A 17,220-nucleotide genomic window follows, 5' to 3' on the forward strand; every position below is an offset into this window, starting at 1 on the left:
TTTCGTCCTCAGTCATCAAATTATATTTGTAACTTTTTCCCCCTTTTTTTTGTAATTTCTCAAGGTGTTTTTTTGGGAGGTTTTACTTACTGATTCTGTTTATCAATCGTTGTGTAGATTCAAGTTTAGACAGGTTTTTTTTGTTGCTTTTCAACACTGTAAAATTACAATGCTAGTGTTTATTTGGCACAGGCGAGTGACAGATATATAGACTTATATTGTATAGCCTGAATCTATGGCTCTGGTCCGTAGCATATAAATAAAAATTGAATGAAGAGCCTGATGTTTATTATTGTACTTCCAGAGTTAGTGGTGATGAGGATGGTTTTAAAGGGTTGGATAACTAACGTGGTTTTAAAGGGTTGGATAACTAACGTGGTTTTAAAGGGTTAGGGTTGGATAACTAACGTGGTTTTAAAGGGTTAGGGTTGGATAACTAACGTGGTTTTAAAGGGTTGGATAACTAACGTGGTTTTAAAGGGTTGGATAACTAACGTGGTTTTAAAGGGTTGGATAACTAACGTGGTTTTAAAGGGTTGGATAACTAACGTGGTTTTAAAGGGTTGGATAACTAACGTGGTTTTAAAGGGTTAGGGTTAGATAACTAACGTGGTTTTAAAGGGTTGAATAACTAACGTGGTTTTAAAAGGTTAGGGTTAGATAACTAACGTGGTTTTAAAGGGTTGGATAACTAACGTGGTTTTAAAGGGTTGGATAACTAACGTGGTTTTAAAGGGTTGGATAACTAACGTGGTTTTAAAGGGTTGGATAACTAACGTGGCTTTAAAGGGTTGGATAACTAATGTGGTTTTAAAGGGTTAGGGTTGGATAACTAACGTGGTTTTAAAGGGTTAGGGTTGGATAACTAACGTGGTTTTAAAGGGTTGGATAACTAACGTGGTTTTAAAGGGTTGGATAACTAACGTGGTTTTAAAGGGTTAGGGTTAGATAACTAACGTGGTTTTAAAGGGTTGGATAACTAACGTGGTTTTAAAGGGTTGGATAACTAACGTGGTTTTATAAGGTTAGGGTTAGATAACTAACGTGGTTTTAAAGGGTTGGATAACTAACGTGGCAGGTAAATTATAGTTGGAAGAGTGATGAGGATGGTTTTAAAGCCACTACTGTGGGACTCAGTGGCGGTTGGTGCCATTTAAGTTAAGGGAGGACAATTATTATTCATTTTTTCATGAGCATGGCCTTATTTCTATTACAGCATACTGGATGATTGTCATTCACATTCCATTCACCCAGTTCAATGTAACAGCGATAGGTTTAGGTTACTGTCATTCACATTCACCCAGTTCAATGTAACAGCGACAGGTTTAGGCTACTAAATGATACTCAAATGTTCCCCTGTACCCATCATGAGGTTGATACAACCTAGCCTATGACTGAAAGTTTACAATGTAGGTGCACACAGGCCGAGAGGCACGTTGGAGTAATCAAGGTGACATACGGTGGTGACATTTTCAATAGCGACTTGCACACTCTTACCGGCATCTAGCTGATCTGCTGTGTAACGAGAGTTTCTGTTGGACAAATTCAGGTAAGGTCCCTTCCCTGTTTCGTTCCGCCTTGCTTCCATTTAAGAAACGTTTTGCTACAGAATTGGCAGAATGAACACACCCCTGATCATCTGCACTCACAGTTCACTTTCATGGCAGCCACATACAGCATCATCACTTTGATTGTTGAAAATTCATTCTCTCCTCCTCCTCTCTCCTTTTCCTTTCGCTTGTGGACTTCAGTGCACAACATAACAGCTGTCTGTGACCAGGCGCAAACACCTCTCTAAGCCAAACCTTCATATCATAACCGCTAACCGCTACACAACTTACATTGCTGTCACCATATTAACGTTATAGTCACCAAACTAGAACTAACGCGTTAGTAAACCCACGATCCAATTGTAACGAGTGCGCTGAGAGTCGGGAAGCAAGTTCAGGGAGTGAGTGTTTTAATAAATAAACACAACATAATACAAAAACAAGAAACATGAACAACGCACAGACATGAAACGGAAACAATGACACCTGGGGAAGGAACCAAAGGGAGTGACATATATAGGGAAGGAACCAAAGGGGGTGACATATATAGAGAAGGAACCAAAGGGAGTGACATATATAGGGAAGGAACCAAAGGGAGAGACATATATAGGGAAGGAACCAAAGGGAGTGACATATATAGGGAAGGAACCAAAGGGAGTGACATATATAGGGAAGGAACCAAAGGGAGTGACATATATAGGGAAGGAACCAAAGGGAGTGACATATATAGGGAAGGAACCAAAGGGAGTGACATATATAGGGAAGGAACCAAAGGGAGTGACATATATAGGGAAGGTAATCAGGGAAGTGATGGAGTCCAAAAGTTAGTCTGACGACGCTCGTAACGATGCTGACAGGTGTGCACCATAACGAGCAGCCTGGTAACCGGAGGCCGGAGAAGTTGCACGCGTGACACCAATCCATGTGTACAATCACGCAGTGCAGTGTACAGCAAGCAGTTTAGCAGTAACACCTACGGGCCTTGTTGGCAATAAAAATTAATAAAACTGAACGCTTACCTTGACTTGGAAGTCTTGCAGTGTTGGATAGCCTTAGCCAGCTAGCTAACATAAATACCATTCCTCTCAGTTTGACTCAGGTTGTTGAGGAGGCTAAATTAGCTGCATTAGCTAAGCATGTGAAAGATAAACTAAGAAGAAGAAATAGTACAATGAAATATAGCTAGCTCTCTCTCTCTCTCTGCTGCTTCTGATTAATTTGTTCAAACTGTTCAACTATTGTTTTTCTCTCTCTTTGAGTCAACTACTCACCACATTTTATACACTGCAGTGCTAGTTAGCTGTAGCTTGTGCTTTCAGTACTAGATTCATTCTCTGATCCTTTAATTTCGTGGACAGCATGTCAGTTCATGCTGCAAGAGCTCTGATAGGTTGGAGGACGTCCTCCGGAAGTTGTCATAATTACTGTTTGGGTTCATGAAAGGGGGTGAGAACCATGATCCTCCTAGGTTTTGTATTGAAGTCAATGTACCCAGAGGAGGACGGAACGTAGCTGTCCTCCGGCTAAACCATGGTGCTACCCTAGAGGGTGTTGTTGAGGCTACTGTAGACCTTAATTGCAAAGCAGTGTGTTTTAATCAGTTATTTGGTGAAGTGAATATATTTATTCGAGATTTATCTAAAAAAGGTAACATTTTTAGTGTTTCACTATAAAAAAAATGTATAAAATGAAACACTGAGTAGCATGGTCCTCCCCTTCCTCCTCTGAGGAGCCTCCACTGGTAGGACGACAGTATTTCTTGCCTGTATAGACAGTAGTCATACAAGGCATTGTTTTATTCTAATGTGGCTGTGTATGCTTATACTTTTTGGATTTGAAAAAAAAGGAGAATAGAAAATTAAATGTTTATTGTAATGTCAATATTGACAGAACAGAGGTCAGTACTCCGTGCTTTCCCGCAGTACTCACTTCTTACACATGGGGGTGGAATACTCCCAACTATTTTTATTTCATTTAACTTTTTTTTAACAGCAAAACCTTCCCTTCTATACCTGCCTATTCCTTTCTATTCTAATACATTCTATTCAATTCTAATACATTCTATTCAATTCTAATACATTCTATTCAATTCTAATACATTCTATTCAATTCTATTCAATTCTAATACATTCTTTTCCATTCTAATAAATTATATTTTATTCTAATAAATTATATTCCATTCTATTCTAATACATTATATTCCATTCTAATAAATTATATTATATTGTAATAAATTATATTCCATTCTACTCTATTCCATTCTACTCTACTCCGTTCTATTCCATGGTTTATCAATATTGACTACATGTCAATATTAGGGCACATTCCTACAGGACCGAAGTAACACATTCTAGCCTACTCAACAAGCGTCAAAAGTCCTGGAAAATGCCTATGGAATGAAATCTAAACGTTGTATGGGAACAGACATTATTGACAGGGAAAGCTGCTTCCGTTGGTCTTCTATTTGACACATTTGGGAACTCTCTTTTCTTTTATTCTTTCTCGCTCTGAGTAAAGACAACGCCTTCTTCTGTCTCCATCGAAACTTGACAAGGAAAAGTCACCTGGGACAACCCAGCTGGGCAGGGCAGAAAGGAATAGTCTAATGGAAGTCGTATCACAACGCTGATTAGACTACAACAATATTTTCATAACTTATCATGTATGTCAGTATTGATTAAATCTTCGTTATTGAATATAGCCTACTGTCTTGAGACTGATAAAGGGTCAAATCGTCTCATAGTTCCGGGTTTGTGGAAATTATTCCCGAGTATTGTAATAACTTGAGAAACATGGACAGCATCGAGTTACAGCCGGTTCAAAGCCTTGACAACAACAATCACCATGCTGAAAATACCTCTAAGCAACAGGTGAGTTTAAATCGAATCGATTAATGCCATATTCATAAATAGAAAGAAAAAGGTAGGCTGTTATTGAAAGTCGATACGTTTCGGTTCAGTTGTAGGCTACGTCAACCTTGAGAACACAACGCAGCTTTTCAAATGCACAAAAGTCCAATATGGTGTATTGCAGACCGACATTCGGCGCGTTTCTTGAATTGGGCGTTCCTTGATGTCAGGAAACGCCCATTAGTGCATGCCATTGTTCAGTTCATTGATACCTGCCGTTGGTTGGCCAGTTCAGGTTTTATGTTACTGATGGTTTGTACCATTGTGGCTACAATTACAGCTATATCTAGTTGTCGCATATGGGATAACAGTTGTTGACAACAGTAGCATTGTTGCTAAACCTAACCCTTTTCTTAACCTTAACCTCAGTCTCCTAACCTGCCACGTTAGTTCTCCTAACCTGCCACATTAGTTCTCCTAACCTACCACGTTAGTTCTCCTAACCTGCCATGTTAATTCTCCTTACCTGCTACATTAGTTCTCCTAACCTGCCACGTTAGTTCTCCTAACCTGCCACGTTAACTCTCCTAACCTGCTACATTAGTTCTCCTAACCTGCTACGTTTGTTCTCCTAACCTGCCACGTTAATTCTCCTAACCTGCTACATTAGTTCTCCTAACCTGCCACGTTACTTCTCCTAACCTGCTACGTTAGTTCTCCTAACCTGCTACGTTAATTCTCCTAACCTGCAACATTAGTTCTCCTAACCTGCTACATTAGTTCTCCTAACCTGCCACGTTAGTTATCCTAACCTGCCACGTTAGTTCTCCTAACCTGCTACGTTAGTTCCCCTAACCTGCCACTTTAGTTCTCCTAACCTGCTACGTTAGTTCTCCTAACCTGCCACGTTAGTTCTCCTAACCTGCTACGTTAGTTCCCCTAACCTGCCACGTTAATTCTCCTAACCTGCTACGTTAGTTCTCCTAACCTTCTACGTTAGTTCTCCTAACCTGCTACGTTAGTTCTCCTAACCTGCCACGTTAATTCTCCTAACCTGCTACGTTAGTTCTCCTAACCTGCCACGTTAGTTCTCCTAACCTGCTACGTTAGTTTTCCTAACCTGCCACGTTAGTTCTCCTAACCTGCTACGTTAATTCTCCTAACCTGCTATGTTAGTTCTCCTAACCTGCTACGTTAGTTCTCCTAACCTGCCACGTTAGTTCTCCTAACCTGCTACGTTAGTTCTCCTAACCTGCTACGTTAGTTCTCCTAACCTGCTACGTTAGTTCTCCTAACCTGCCACGTTAGTTCTCCTAACCTGCTACGTTAGTTCTCCTAACCTGCTACGTTAGTTCCCCTAACCTGCCACGTTAGTTCTCCTAACCTGCTACGTTAGTTCTCCTAACCTGCCACGTTAGTTCTCCTAACCTGCCACGTTAGTTCTCCTAACCTGCTACGTTAGTTCTCCTAACCTGCTACGTTAGTTCCCCTAACCTGCCACGTTAGTTCTCCTAACCTGCTACGTTAGTTCTCCTAACCTGCCACGTTAGTTCTCCTAACCTGCTACGTTAGTTCTCCTAACCTGCTACGTTAGTTCCCCTAACCTGCCACGTTAGTTCTCCTAACCTGCTACGTTAGTTCTCCTAACCTGCTACGTTAGTTCTCCTAACCTGCTACGTTAGTTCCCCTAACCTGCCACATTAGTTCTCCTAACCTGCTACGTTAGTTCTCCTAACCTGCTACGTTAATTCTCCTAACCTGCCACGTTAATTCTCCTAACCTGCTACGTTAGTTCTCCTAACCTGCTACGTTAGTTCTCCTAACCTGCTACGTTAATTCTCCTAACCTGCTACGTTAATTCTCCTAACCTGCCACGTTAACTCTCCTAACCTGCTACGTTAATTCTCCTAACCTGCTACGTTAATTCTGCTAACCTGCTACGTTAATTCTCCTAACCTGCTACGTTAATTCTCCTAACCTGCTACGTTAGTTCTCCTTACCTGCTACGTTAGTTCTCCTAACCTGCCACGTTAACAAACCATCAGTGTTATGAGACTAATAGTTTCTCGACACAGATGATTTGATTACATAGCAGGTTAGAATGATTAAAGTGGCAGGTTAGAATGATTAAAGTGGCAGGTTAGAATGATTAAAGTGGCAGGTTAGAATGATTAAAGTGGCAGGTTAGAATGATTAAAGTGGCAGGTTAGGTGAATTAGCATGGCAGGTTAGGTGAATTAGCATGGCAGGTTAGGTGAATTAGCATGGCAGGTTAGGTGAATTAGCATGGCAGGTTAGGTGAATTAGCATGGCAGGTTAGGTGAATTAGCATGGCAGGTTAGGTGAATTAGCATGGCAGGTTAGGTGAATTAGCATGGCAGATTAGGTGAATTTGCATGGCAGGTTAGATGAAAAGAGGTTAAGGTTAGGAAAAGGGAGAGGGTTAGGCTAAGCTATAAATGCTACAGTTGTCCATCAACTGTTGTCCACGACGCAAAAGAAACGGCCACAGACCAAATAGCGAGCATCAATGCATGTCATTTCACATCAAGAAACGGCCACAGACCAATAGCGAGCATCAATGCATGTCATTTCACATCAAGAAACGGCCACAGACCAAATAGCGAGCATCAATGCATGTCATTTCACATCAAGAAACGGCCACAGACCAAATAGCGAGCATCAATGCATGTCATTTCACATCAAGAAACGGCCATTACACCCTTCTCCAAAGACGGTGAACATGGGGCCTAAATAAGACAGGCTGCAATGCCGAGGTCGGGAAATATTGGGTGAACATTTTGAACCTGAAAATCCTAGTTACCTGCCACGTATCGATCATTGAATTGTATAATGTCCTATATAGTTCTAAGTTAAAAAAATATATATATATAAAAAAAAACTAAAATGTCACATTTCATTACCGGATTTTGTGAAATTAAGGAACATTTACTTTCCGGAACTTTTCCAAATGAGGGATTTAGAGTGTTTACCAAAACCTTGTAGTCCTGAGTGACTGTCTGACCTTCCTTAAATATCTCCTGCTAAATTAGTGTAATTAGAGATAAGAACAATTAAACAACACCTCTTAGAAACATTTGGAGTCCAATCTGTCATATTATGAAACAGCAATACCGTTAGTCTACATTGTTGACTTGTTGCATTGGGTCCCTAATGATACGTCTATTTGTCACCCCGTTATGGAAGATTGTATTTGTTCACCAATGGTTTCTGATGCAGCCATACAGGCCTTATGATGGGGTTTATCAAGGATTCATTTACCTTGAAAAGATATGTTTTAACTCATCTTCCACAGGTATGTAGATAAGAGGTAAGAATGAGACATTATAGTTAACGATGTCTCCTAGTCTGAATGAGATTATAGTTAACGATGTCTCCTAGTCTAAAATAGATTTTAGTTAACGATGTCACCTAGTCTAAAATAGATTTTAGTTAACAATGTATCCTAGTCTGAATGAGATTATAGTTCCTGATGTCACCTAGTCTGAATGAGATTATAGTTCCTGATGTCTCCTAGTCTGAATGAGATTATAGTTAACGATGTCTCCTAGTCTAAAATAGATTTTAGTTAACGATGTCACCTAGTCTAAAATAGATTTTAGTTAACGATGTCTCCTAGTCTAAAAGAGATTGTGGTTAACGATGTCACCTAGTCTGAATGAGATTATAGTTACTGATGTCACCTAGTCTGAATGAGATTATAGTTACTGATGTCTCCTAGTCTGAATGAGATTATAGTTCCTGATGTCTCCTAGTCTGAATGAGATTATAGTTACTGATGTCTCCTAGTCTGAATGAGATTATAGTTACTGATGTCTCCTAGTCTGAATGAGATTATAGTTACTGATGTCTCCTAGTCTGAATGAGATTATAGTTACTGATGTCTCCTAGTCTGAATGAGATTATAGTTACTGATGTCTCCTAGTCTGAATGAGATTATAGTTACTGATGTCTCCTAGTCTGAATGAGATTATAGTTACTGATGTCTCCTAGTCTGAATGAGATTATAGTTACTGATGTCTCCTAGTCTGAATGAGATTATAGTTACTGATGTCTCCTAGTCTGAATGAGATTATAGTTACTGATGTCACCTAGTCTGAATGAGATTATAGTTACTGATGTCACCTAGTCTGAATGAGATTATAGTTACTGATGTCTCCTAGTCTGAATGAGATTACAGTTACTGATGTCTCCTAGTCTGAATGAGATTATAGTTACTGATGTCACCTAGTCTGAATGAGATTATAGTTACTGATGTCTCCTAGTCTGAATGAGATTACAGTTACTGATGTCTCCTAGTCTGAATGAGATTATAGTTACTGATGTCTCCTAGTCTGAATGAGATTACAGTTACTGATGTCTCCTAGTCTGAATGAGATTATAGTTACTGATGTCTCCTAGTCTGAATGAGATTACAGTTACTGATGTCTCCTAGTCTGAATGAGATTATAGTTACTGATCTCCACAACCAGGGTGGAAAGACCGTAAGAACGGTAGCTGAAAACCCACTACTCTGGGGACACCACCATGACGTGCGTGGTTCAAACATGAACCCAATCAGTCTCACCGCGATGCCGGCACGATTTGGACTCATAAACCCCTTCTAAACAGTGTTGGAGCTACAGGTTTGAATTCGTCTATTGTTTTCTGAATCCATTGGTAGCAACATTTTTAACAGGTTTTTAACAGGTCTTTGTTTTTAATAGTTTTGTGTTCTGATCTACATGAGGCCCTGCTTGTCCTAAAAGGAAAATGGTACAAACACATTCATAGAGGAGCTAAATATAAGGGCTGCAAATGCAGATAAATGAAAAGCCGATTACTTCGGGGGGCTGGGGTCTCGGGACTCATACGGTTAACATTGATTGACAAGGCATGAGTTCAGAGTTATCATCTTCATCAAATGAACTAACTCAAAACAACACAGCCTGGTCTCTGTTTTGTTGAAACCTTCTATCACCCAAGGATTTATTGAAGGATAAACATGATCAGATTAATAGTAATGTGTATTGTATTGATGTATAGTTTTACCCAGCGGTTCCTGATTGGTGAAAACAAACCAGCCTGCTGTGAATGAGATGTAACTTGAGAGCCTCTATACCATTGAACAAGGACTTGTCTGGTTCGCAGCATTAAGAGAGAGGATGTCATGTCAGGACAGGCAATGCATCTGAACTCCCACTACATAATCACTGTATTTTGCCCAGTAACAACCCAAGGTTGTTTCTTTCTGCTCACATTGATTGCTCCATAGTTTCATAATGTCATTGATTGTTGCCACAGAAGTGCTAGACATTGTTTTGGCAACATTCACTTGTCTTGCAATCCAGAGTCATACATTTGTCCATGACCAGAGGACATTCTTGCAGAAACGTACATGTGTTTCAGTTGGAACATGCAGCCAGGTGGACAAACATTTGATTTGGCTTCTGCATATCATTCAGGGAGTGTAATAAAAACTTGGCTTCTGTAAACATCCTCTCACATATCCTTTTCAAAGACATTCAGCTCATAAGTACCTTTTTATTTAGGCAGAACAGCTAATAGAATACTGATTGAACAAGTATTCAATTAGAATGTCCATTAGAACATTAGAATGTCCATTAGAATATTAGAATGTCCATTAGAACATTAGAATGTCCATTAGAATGTCCATTAGAATATTCATTAGAATGTCCATTAGAACATTAGAATGTCCATTAGAATATTAGAATGTCCATTAGAACATTAGAATGTCCATTAGAATATTAGAATGTCCATTAGAACATTAGAATGTCCATTAGAATATTTATTAGAATGTCCATTAGAATGTTCATTAGAACATTAGAATGTCCATTAGAATGTCCATTAGAACATTAGAATGTCCATTAGAATATTAGAATGTCCATTAGAACATTAGAATGTCCATTAGAATGTCCATTAGAATATTCATTAGAATGTCCATTAGAATGTTCATTAGAACATTAGAATGTCCATTAGAACATTAGAATGTCCATTAGAACATTAGAATGTCCATTAGAATGTTTGTATAATTCCATATTCCATATTGCAGATGACTTCAGGTAATAGACCTATGCTGACCACCAATGACGCAGCAGAGGAAGGAAACCCCCTGCTTTCTCCTGAACAGGTGGGTCATCACTGCCATTTGGTGGCTGAAGTACTTTCTCCCTCAGCAACACAGTGGCCTTTTTGTATACAGCACAGGGAAAAATATGTCTAGCCTACTGTTGGAAGGACTACTGTCTAATTGTAACCACAACCACATCCTCACTGTCAAAAGTGTCATTGTAGCAGTGATGGTGCAGTATGTAAACAGCCAAGGGGGTATGGTGTCATTGTAGTGGTGCAGTATGTAAACAGCCAAGGGGGTATGGTGTCATTGTAGCGGGGATGGTGCAGTATGTAAACAGCCAAGGGGGTATGGTGTCATTGTAGTGGTACAGTATGTAAACAGCCAAGGGGGTATGGTGTCATTGTGATGGTGCAGTATGTAAACAGCCAAGGGGGTATGGTGTCATTGTAGTGGTGCAGTATGTAAACAGCCAAGGGGGTATGGTGTCATTGTAGCGGGGATGGTGCAGTATGTAAACAGCCAAGGGGGTATGGTGTCATTGTAGTGGTGCAGTATGTAAACAGCCAAGGGGGTATGGTGTCATTGTGATGGTGCAGTATGTAAACAGCCAAGGGGGTATGGTGTCATTGTGATGGTGCAGTATGTAAACAGCCAAGGGGGTATGGTGTCATTGTAGTGGTGCAGTATGTAAACAGCCAAGGGGGTATGGTGTCATTGTAGCGGGGATGGTGCGGTATGTAAACAGCCAAGGGGGTATGGTGTCATTGTAGTGGTGATGGTGCAGTATGTAAACAGCCAAGGGGGTATGGTGTCATTGTGATGGTGCAGTATGTAAACAGCCAAGGGGGTATGGTGTCATTGTGATGGTGCAGTATGTAAACAGCCAAGGGGGTATGGTGTCATTGTGATGGTGCAGTATGTAAACAGCCAAGGGGGTATGGTGTCATTGTAGTGGTGCAGTATGTAAACAGCCAAGGGGGTATGGTGTCATTGTAGCGGGGATGGTGCAGTATGTAAACAGCCAAGGGGGTATGGTGTCATTGTGACGGTGCAGTATGTAAACAGCCAAGGGAGTGTGGTGTCAGGGAAGTGGCACATGACTAAAGGAACATCTGACTTTGATGAGAAACAGAAAGTGAAAATGAATGTTTTCAGTGTGCATGACAGACAGACACACAGACAGACAGAGACGGACAGACCACTCTGATGAAGGTGAGTGATTAGTAGTGATACACATTATAATATCTGAAGTGTCAATGTGAAGGAACTAGGTTTCAAAGTTGAACAAGGAGCAGGTCAGGTTTCTCATTCAGCGTTAGGCTGGGTTTTCTAGCTACAACATCATGATATCATGATATAACATTCAGGGTAAGACAATAACCCTGTCTCCACATCATTGTTTAGTGTTGTGGTGGAAACTGACGTGCGTGGTGTGTGTTCTCAGGTTCCTGTCGATAATGGCGGGCATCATTGGGTTGATGGACAAGAGGTCAACCAAGAGTCGATCTCTCTCAACGTACAGAACAGCATCGCCAACAAAGAAATGGTACCTAGGTGTCACAGCTTTTCATGTCTCTCTCAACAACCCCTTGGTCATGATTGAATCCAGGATCTTTGAATCAAATTGAAAAATGATAACATCTCATTGTTGTTGTTGGTGGGTGACCATGCAGATGGTGTAACTCTGAGAAATGTTCACATCACCAAGCCACTTCTTTGCAGTGCTAAGGAAGTGGTGAAATACATATATAGATGTGTCTGTAAAGAATTCTAGTCACAGAATCCTCAGCATGCGTGGTCGTATCTGTTCTTCACCAGACTGTGGTTGGCTTCCATCCTGTCTTTAACACAGTTAGGAACAAGTTAACAGCAGGTAACATTTAGGTGACAGGTAACATTTAGGTAACAGGTAACATTTAGGTAACAGGTAACATTTAGGTAGCAGGTAACATTTAGGTAGCAGGTAACATTTAGGTAGCAGGTAACATTTAGGTAGCAGGTAACATTTAGGTAACATGTAACAGTTAGGTAACAGGTAACATTTAGGTAACAGGTAACATTTAGGTAACAGGTAACATTTAGGTAACAGGTAACATTTAGGTAGCAGGTAACATTTAGGTAGCAGGTAACATTTAGGTAACATGTAACATTTAGGTAACAGGTAACATTTAGGTAACAGGTAACATTTAGGTAACGGGTAACAGTTAAGTAGAAGTTAACAGCAGGTAACATTTAGGTAGCAGGTAACATTTAGGTAGCAGGTAACATTTAGGTAGCAGGTAACATTTAGGTAACATGTAACATGTAGGTAACAGGTAACAGTGAGACAGTAGTTAGGTAACGGGTAACAGTTAGGTAACAGGTAACAGTTAGGCAGAAGGTAACATTTAGGTATCAGGTAACATTTAGGTAACAGGTAACTACTGTCTCACTGTTACCTGTTACCTACATGTTACCTAAATGTTACCTGCTACCTAAATGTTACCTGCTACCTAAATGTTACCTGCTACCTAAATGTTACCTGCTACCTAAATGTTACATGCTACCTAAATGTTACCTGCTACCTAAATGTTACCTGCTACCTAAATGTCACCTAACAGGTAACAGTTATGTATCAGGAAACAGTCAGGTAACAGGTAACAGTTAGCTATCAGGAAACAGTCAGGTAACAGGTAACAGTTAGCTATCAGGAAACAGTCAGGTATCAGGAAACAGTCAGGTATCAGGAAACAGTCAGGTATCAGGTAACAGTTAGGTATCAGGTAACAGCTAGCAGTTAGGTAAAATGTGACAGTTAGATAACAGTTAGCTAACAGGTAACAGTCAAGTAGAAGATAACAGTTAGGTAACATGTAACAGTTAGGGAACATGTAACAGTTATGTAACAGGTAAAAGTTAGGTAACAGTTAGGTATCAGGTAACAGTTAGGTAAAATGTGACAGTTAGATAACAGTTAGCTAACAGGTAACAGTCAAGTAGACGATAACAGTAACATGTAACAGTTAGGTAGAAGTTAACAGTTAGGTAACAGGTAACAGTTAGGTAACAGGTAACAGTTAGGTAACAGGAAACAGTTAGGTAACAGTTAGGTAACAGGTAACAGTTAGGTAACAGGTTACAGTTAGGTAGATGGTAACAGTTAGGTAGAAGGTAACAGTTAGGTAACAGGTAACAGTTAGGTAGAAGGTAACAGTTAGGTAACAGGTAACATTTAGGTAACAGGTAACAGTTAGGTAACAGGTAACAGGTAACAGTTAGGTAACAGTTGGTTAACAGTTCAGTAGCAGGTGACATTTTGGTAGCAGGTAACAATTATGGAACAATTAGGTAAGAATTGGTAACAGTTAACAGTTCGGTAGCAAGTAACAGTTATATAACAAGTAACAGTTAGGTGACAGGCAAAAAAAATATGTAGAAGGTAACAGTTAGGTATCAGATAACAGTTAGGTAACAGGTAACATAAAACAGTTAGGTAGCAGGTAACAGAAAACAGTTAGGTAGCAGGTAACAGAAAACAGTTAGGTAGCAGGTAACAGTTGGGTAATGGGTAATAGTTAGGTAACAGTTAGGTTGCAGGTAACCGTTAGGTAGAAGGTAACAGTAAGAAGGTAACAGTAGAAGGCAACAGTTAGGTAACAGGTAACAGTTAGGTAACAGGTAACAGTTAGGTAACAGGTAACAGTTAGGTAACAGGTAACAGTTAGGTAACAGGTAACAGGTAACAGTTAGGTAGAAGGTAACAGTTAGGTAACAGGTAGCAGTTAGGTAACAGGTAACAGTTAGGTAACATTTAGGTAGAAGGTAACAGTTAGGTAACAGTTAGCTAACAGGTAACATTTAGGTAGAAGGTAACAGTTAGGTAACAGGTAACAGTTAGGTAGAAGGTAACAGTTAGGTAACAGGTAACATTTAGGTAGAATGTAACAGTTAGGTAACAGTTAGGTAACAGGTAACAGTTAGGTAGAAGGTAACAGTTAGGTAGAAGGTAACAGTTAGGTAACAGGTAACAGTTAGGTAACAGGTAACAGTTAGGTAACAGGTAACAGGTGAGTTAGGTATCAGGTAATAGTTGGGTAACAGGTAACAGGTGAGTTAGGTATCAGGTAATAGTTGGGTAACAGGTAACAGGTGAGTTAAGTATCAGGTAATAGTTGGGTAACAGGTAACAGGTGAGTTAGGTATCAGGTAATAGTTGGGTAACAGGTAACAGGTGAGTTAAGTATCAGGTAATAGTTGGGTAACAGGTAACAGGTGAGTTAGGTATCAGGTAATAGTTGGGTAACAGGTAACAGGTGAGTTAGGTGTCAGGTAATAGTTGGGTAACAGGTAACAGGTGAGTTAGGTGTCAGCTAATAGTTGGGTAGCACCGTTACCAGATCTCACAACGCCTGCAGAACGGTCTGGCTCTGTGACAGCAGTTTTGGTATTTGACTTCAGACTTTACATGCAAATTCATCATGGGGCTACGACAAACAAACCACTCATTCATTCAAATCAATTTACAGTAGGCCTGTAAGTCCTGTACTCTCCATTGCAATCAGTTGAATTGAATTGCATTCCAATGGACAGAATTGTGTTGTTGACTGTTGTGTGTTGCTACCTGTTTGTCTGTAGATTTGAGTCGTGTTGTTCTGTTTGTCTGCTAAATGACCAAAATGTAAAATGGTTTGCTGTGTGTAGTGTAAAGTGTATTGTGTTGTTTGTAGACCTGCATGGTGCACAGAAGACGGTGGATGATCCTCATCTTCCTCATCTTCCTCATCCTGCTGGTGATTGGAGTCTCCTTCGCTGTGTGTTTAGGTACAGCGTTTCTGTTTCCGCTTCTATTGTTAATGCTCTGGTTGTCCTTACCATATTTCATCCGTGTCTTTACCACAATAGAATGGAATAGAGTGGAATAGAGCAGAATGGAATAGAGCAGAGTGGAATAGAGCAGAGTGGAATAGAGTGGAATCGAGCAGAGTGGAATAGAGCAGAATGGAATAGAGTGGAATAGAGTGGAATAGAGTGGAATAGAGCAGAATGGAATAGAGCAGAGTGGAATAGAGCAGAGTGGAATAGAGTGGAATGGAATAGAGTAGAATAGAGTGGAATAGAGCAGAATGGAATAGAGCAGAATGGCATAGAGCGGAAATAGAGCAGAATGGAATAGAGTGGAATAGAGCAGAGTAGAATAGAGTGGAATAGAACAGAGTGGAATAGAGCAGAGTAGAATAGAGTGGAATAGAACAGAATGGAATAGAGTGGAATAGAACAGAATGGAATAGAGTGGAATAGAGCAGAGTAGAATAGAGTGGAATAGAGCAGAATGGAATAGAGTGGAATAGAGCAGAGTAGAATAGAGTGGAATAGAGCAGAATGGCATAGAGTGGAATAGAGCAGAGTGGAATAGAGCAGAGTTGAATAGAGTGGAATAGAGCAGAATGGAATAGAGTGGAATAGAGCAGAATAGAGCAGAGTGGAATAGAGCAGAATGGAATAGACAAAAATAGAATTGGAGACATTAAAATAGATTGTGGACATGTGCCTTAAAACTTGCTTCATATATAATGCATGTGACTAAAAATAGCAGTTGTAGATCGTGTGTTATCTGTCTGGCTCTTCTCTCTGGTTGAACAGGGATCCATAACACTTTCTGGCTCTTCTTCTCTCTGGTTGAACAGGGATCCATGACACTGTCTGGCTCTTCTTCTCTCTGGTTGAACAGGAATCCATGACACTGTCTGGCTCTTCTTCTCTCTGGTTGAACAGTGATTCATAACACTGTCTGGCTCTTCTTCTCTCTGGTTGAACAGTGATTCATAACACTGTCTGGCTCTTCTTCTCTCTGGTTGAACAGTGATCCATGACACTGTCTGGCTCTTCTTCTCTCTGGTTGAACAGTGATTCATAACACTGTCTGGCTCTTCTTCTCTCTGGTTGAACAGGAATCCATGACACTGTCTGGCTCTTCTTCTCTCTGGTTGAACAGGAATCCATGACACTGTCTGGCTCTTCTTCTCTCTGGTTGAACAGTGATCCATGACACTGTCTGGCTCTTCTTCTCTCTGGTTGAACAGTGATTCATAACACTGTCTGGCTCTTCTTCTCTCTGGTTGAACAGTGATCCATGACACTGTCTGGCTCTTCTTCTCTCTGGTTGAACAGGAATCCATGACACTGTCTGGCTCTTCTTCTCTCTGGTTGAACAGGGATCCATGACACTGTCTGGCTCTTCTTCTCTCTGGTTGAACAGGAATCCATGACACTGTCTGGCTCTTCTTCTCTCTGGTTGAACAGGGATCCATGACACTGTCTGGCTCTTCTTCTCTCTGGTTGAACAGGAATCCATGACACTGTCTGGCTCTTCTTCTCTCTGGTTGAACAGTGATTCATAACACTGTCTGGCTCTTCTTCTCTCTGGTTGAACAGGAATCCATGACACTGTCTGGCTCTTCTTCTCTCTGGTTGAACAGTGATTCATAACACTGTCTGGCTCTTCTTCTCTCTGGTTGAACAGTGATTCATAACACTGTCTGGCTCTTCTTCTCTCTGGTTGAACAGGGATCCATGACACTGTCTGGCTCTTCTTCTCTCTGGTTGAACAGTGATTCATAACACTGTCTGGCTCTTCTTCTCTCTGGTTGAACAGGAATCCATGACACTGTCTGGCTCTTCTTCTCTCTGGTTGAACAGGAATCCATGACACTGTCTGGCTCTTCTTCTCTCTGGTTGAACAGGAATC

At 40.5% G+C, this 17,220-nt stretch overlaps 1 protein-coding gene across 2 annotated transcripts in view; it reads left to right on the forward strand.

Moving 5' to 3' along the window:
- Nucleotides 1-3,855: 3,855 nt before the first annotated feature.
- Nucleotides 3,856-17,220, forward strand: part of c15h3orf52 (chromosome 15 C3orf52 homolog) — a 28,559-nt gene continuing 15,194 nt past the window's right edge. The window contains exons 1-4 of one of the 2 annotated variants that reach the window (XM_036965302.2): nt 3,856-4,420; nt 10,473-10,550; nt 11,941-12,042; nt 15,203-15,296. In XM_036965302.2, the coding sequence (XP_036821197.1) occupies nt 4,343-4,420; nt 10,473-10,550; nt 11,941-12,042; nt 15,203-15,296 (352 nt within the window). In that variant the 5' untranslated portion in view covers nt 3,856-4,342. Of the gene's footprint in view, nt 4,421-10,472; nt 10,551-11,598; nt 11,709-11,940; nt 12,043-15,202; nt 15,297-17,220 lie in introns of those variants that run through there. The other variant, XM_036965303.2, reaches the window with a different exon arrangement.

This window comes from Oncorhynchus mykiss, chromosome 27, assembly GCF_057628025.1.
Source record: "Oncorhynchus mykiss isolate SJ-2025 chromosome 27, ASM5762802v1, whole genome shotgun sequence".
NCBI classification, from domain to species: Eukaryota; Metazoa; Chordata; class Actinopteri; order Salmoniformes; family Salmonidae; genus Oncorhynchus; species Oncorhynchus mykiss.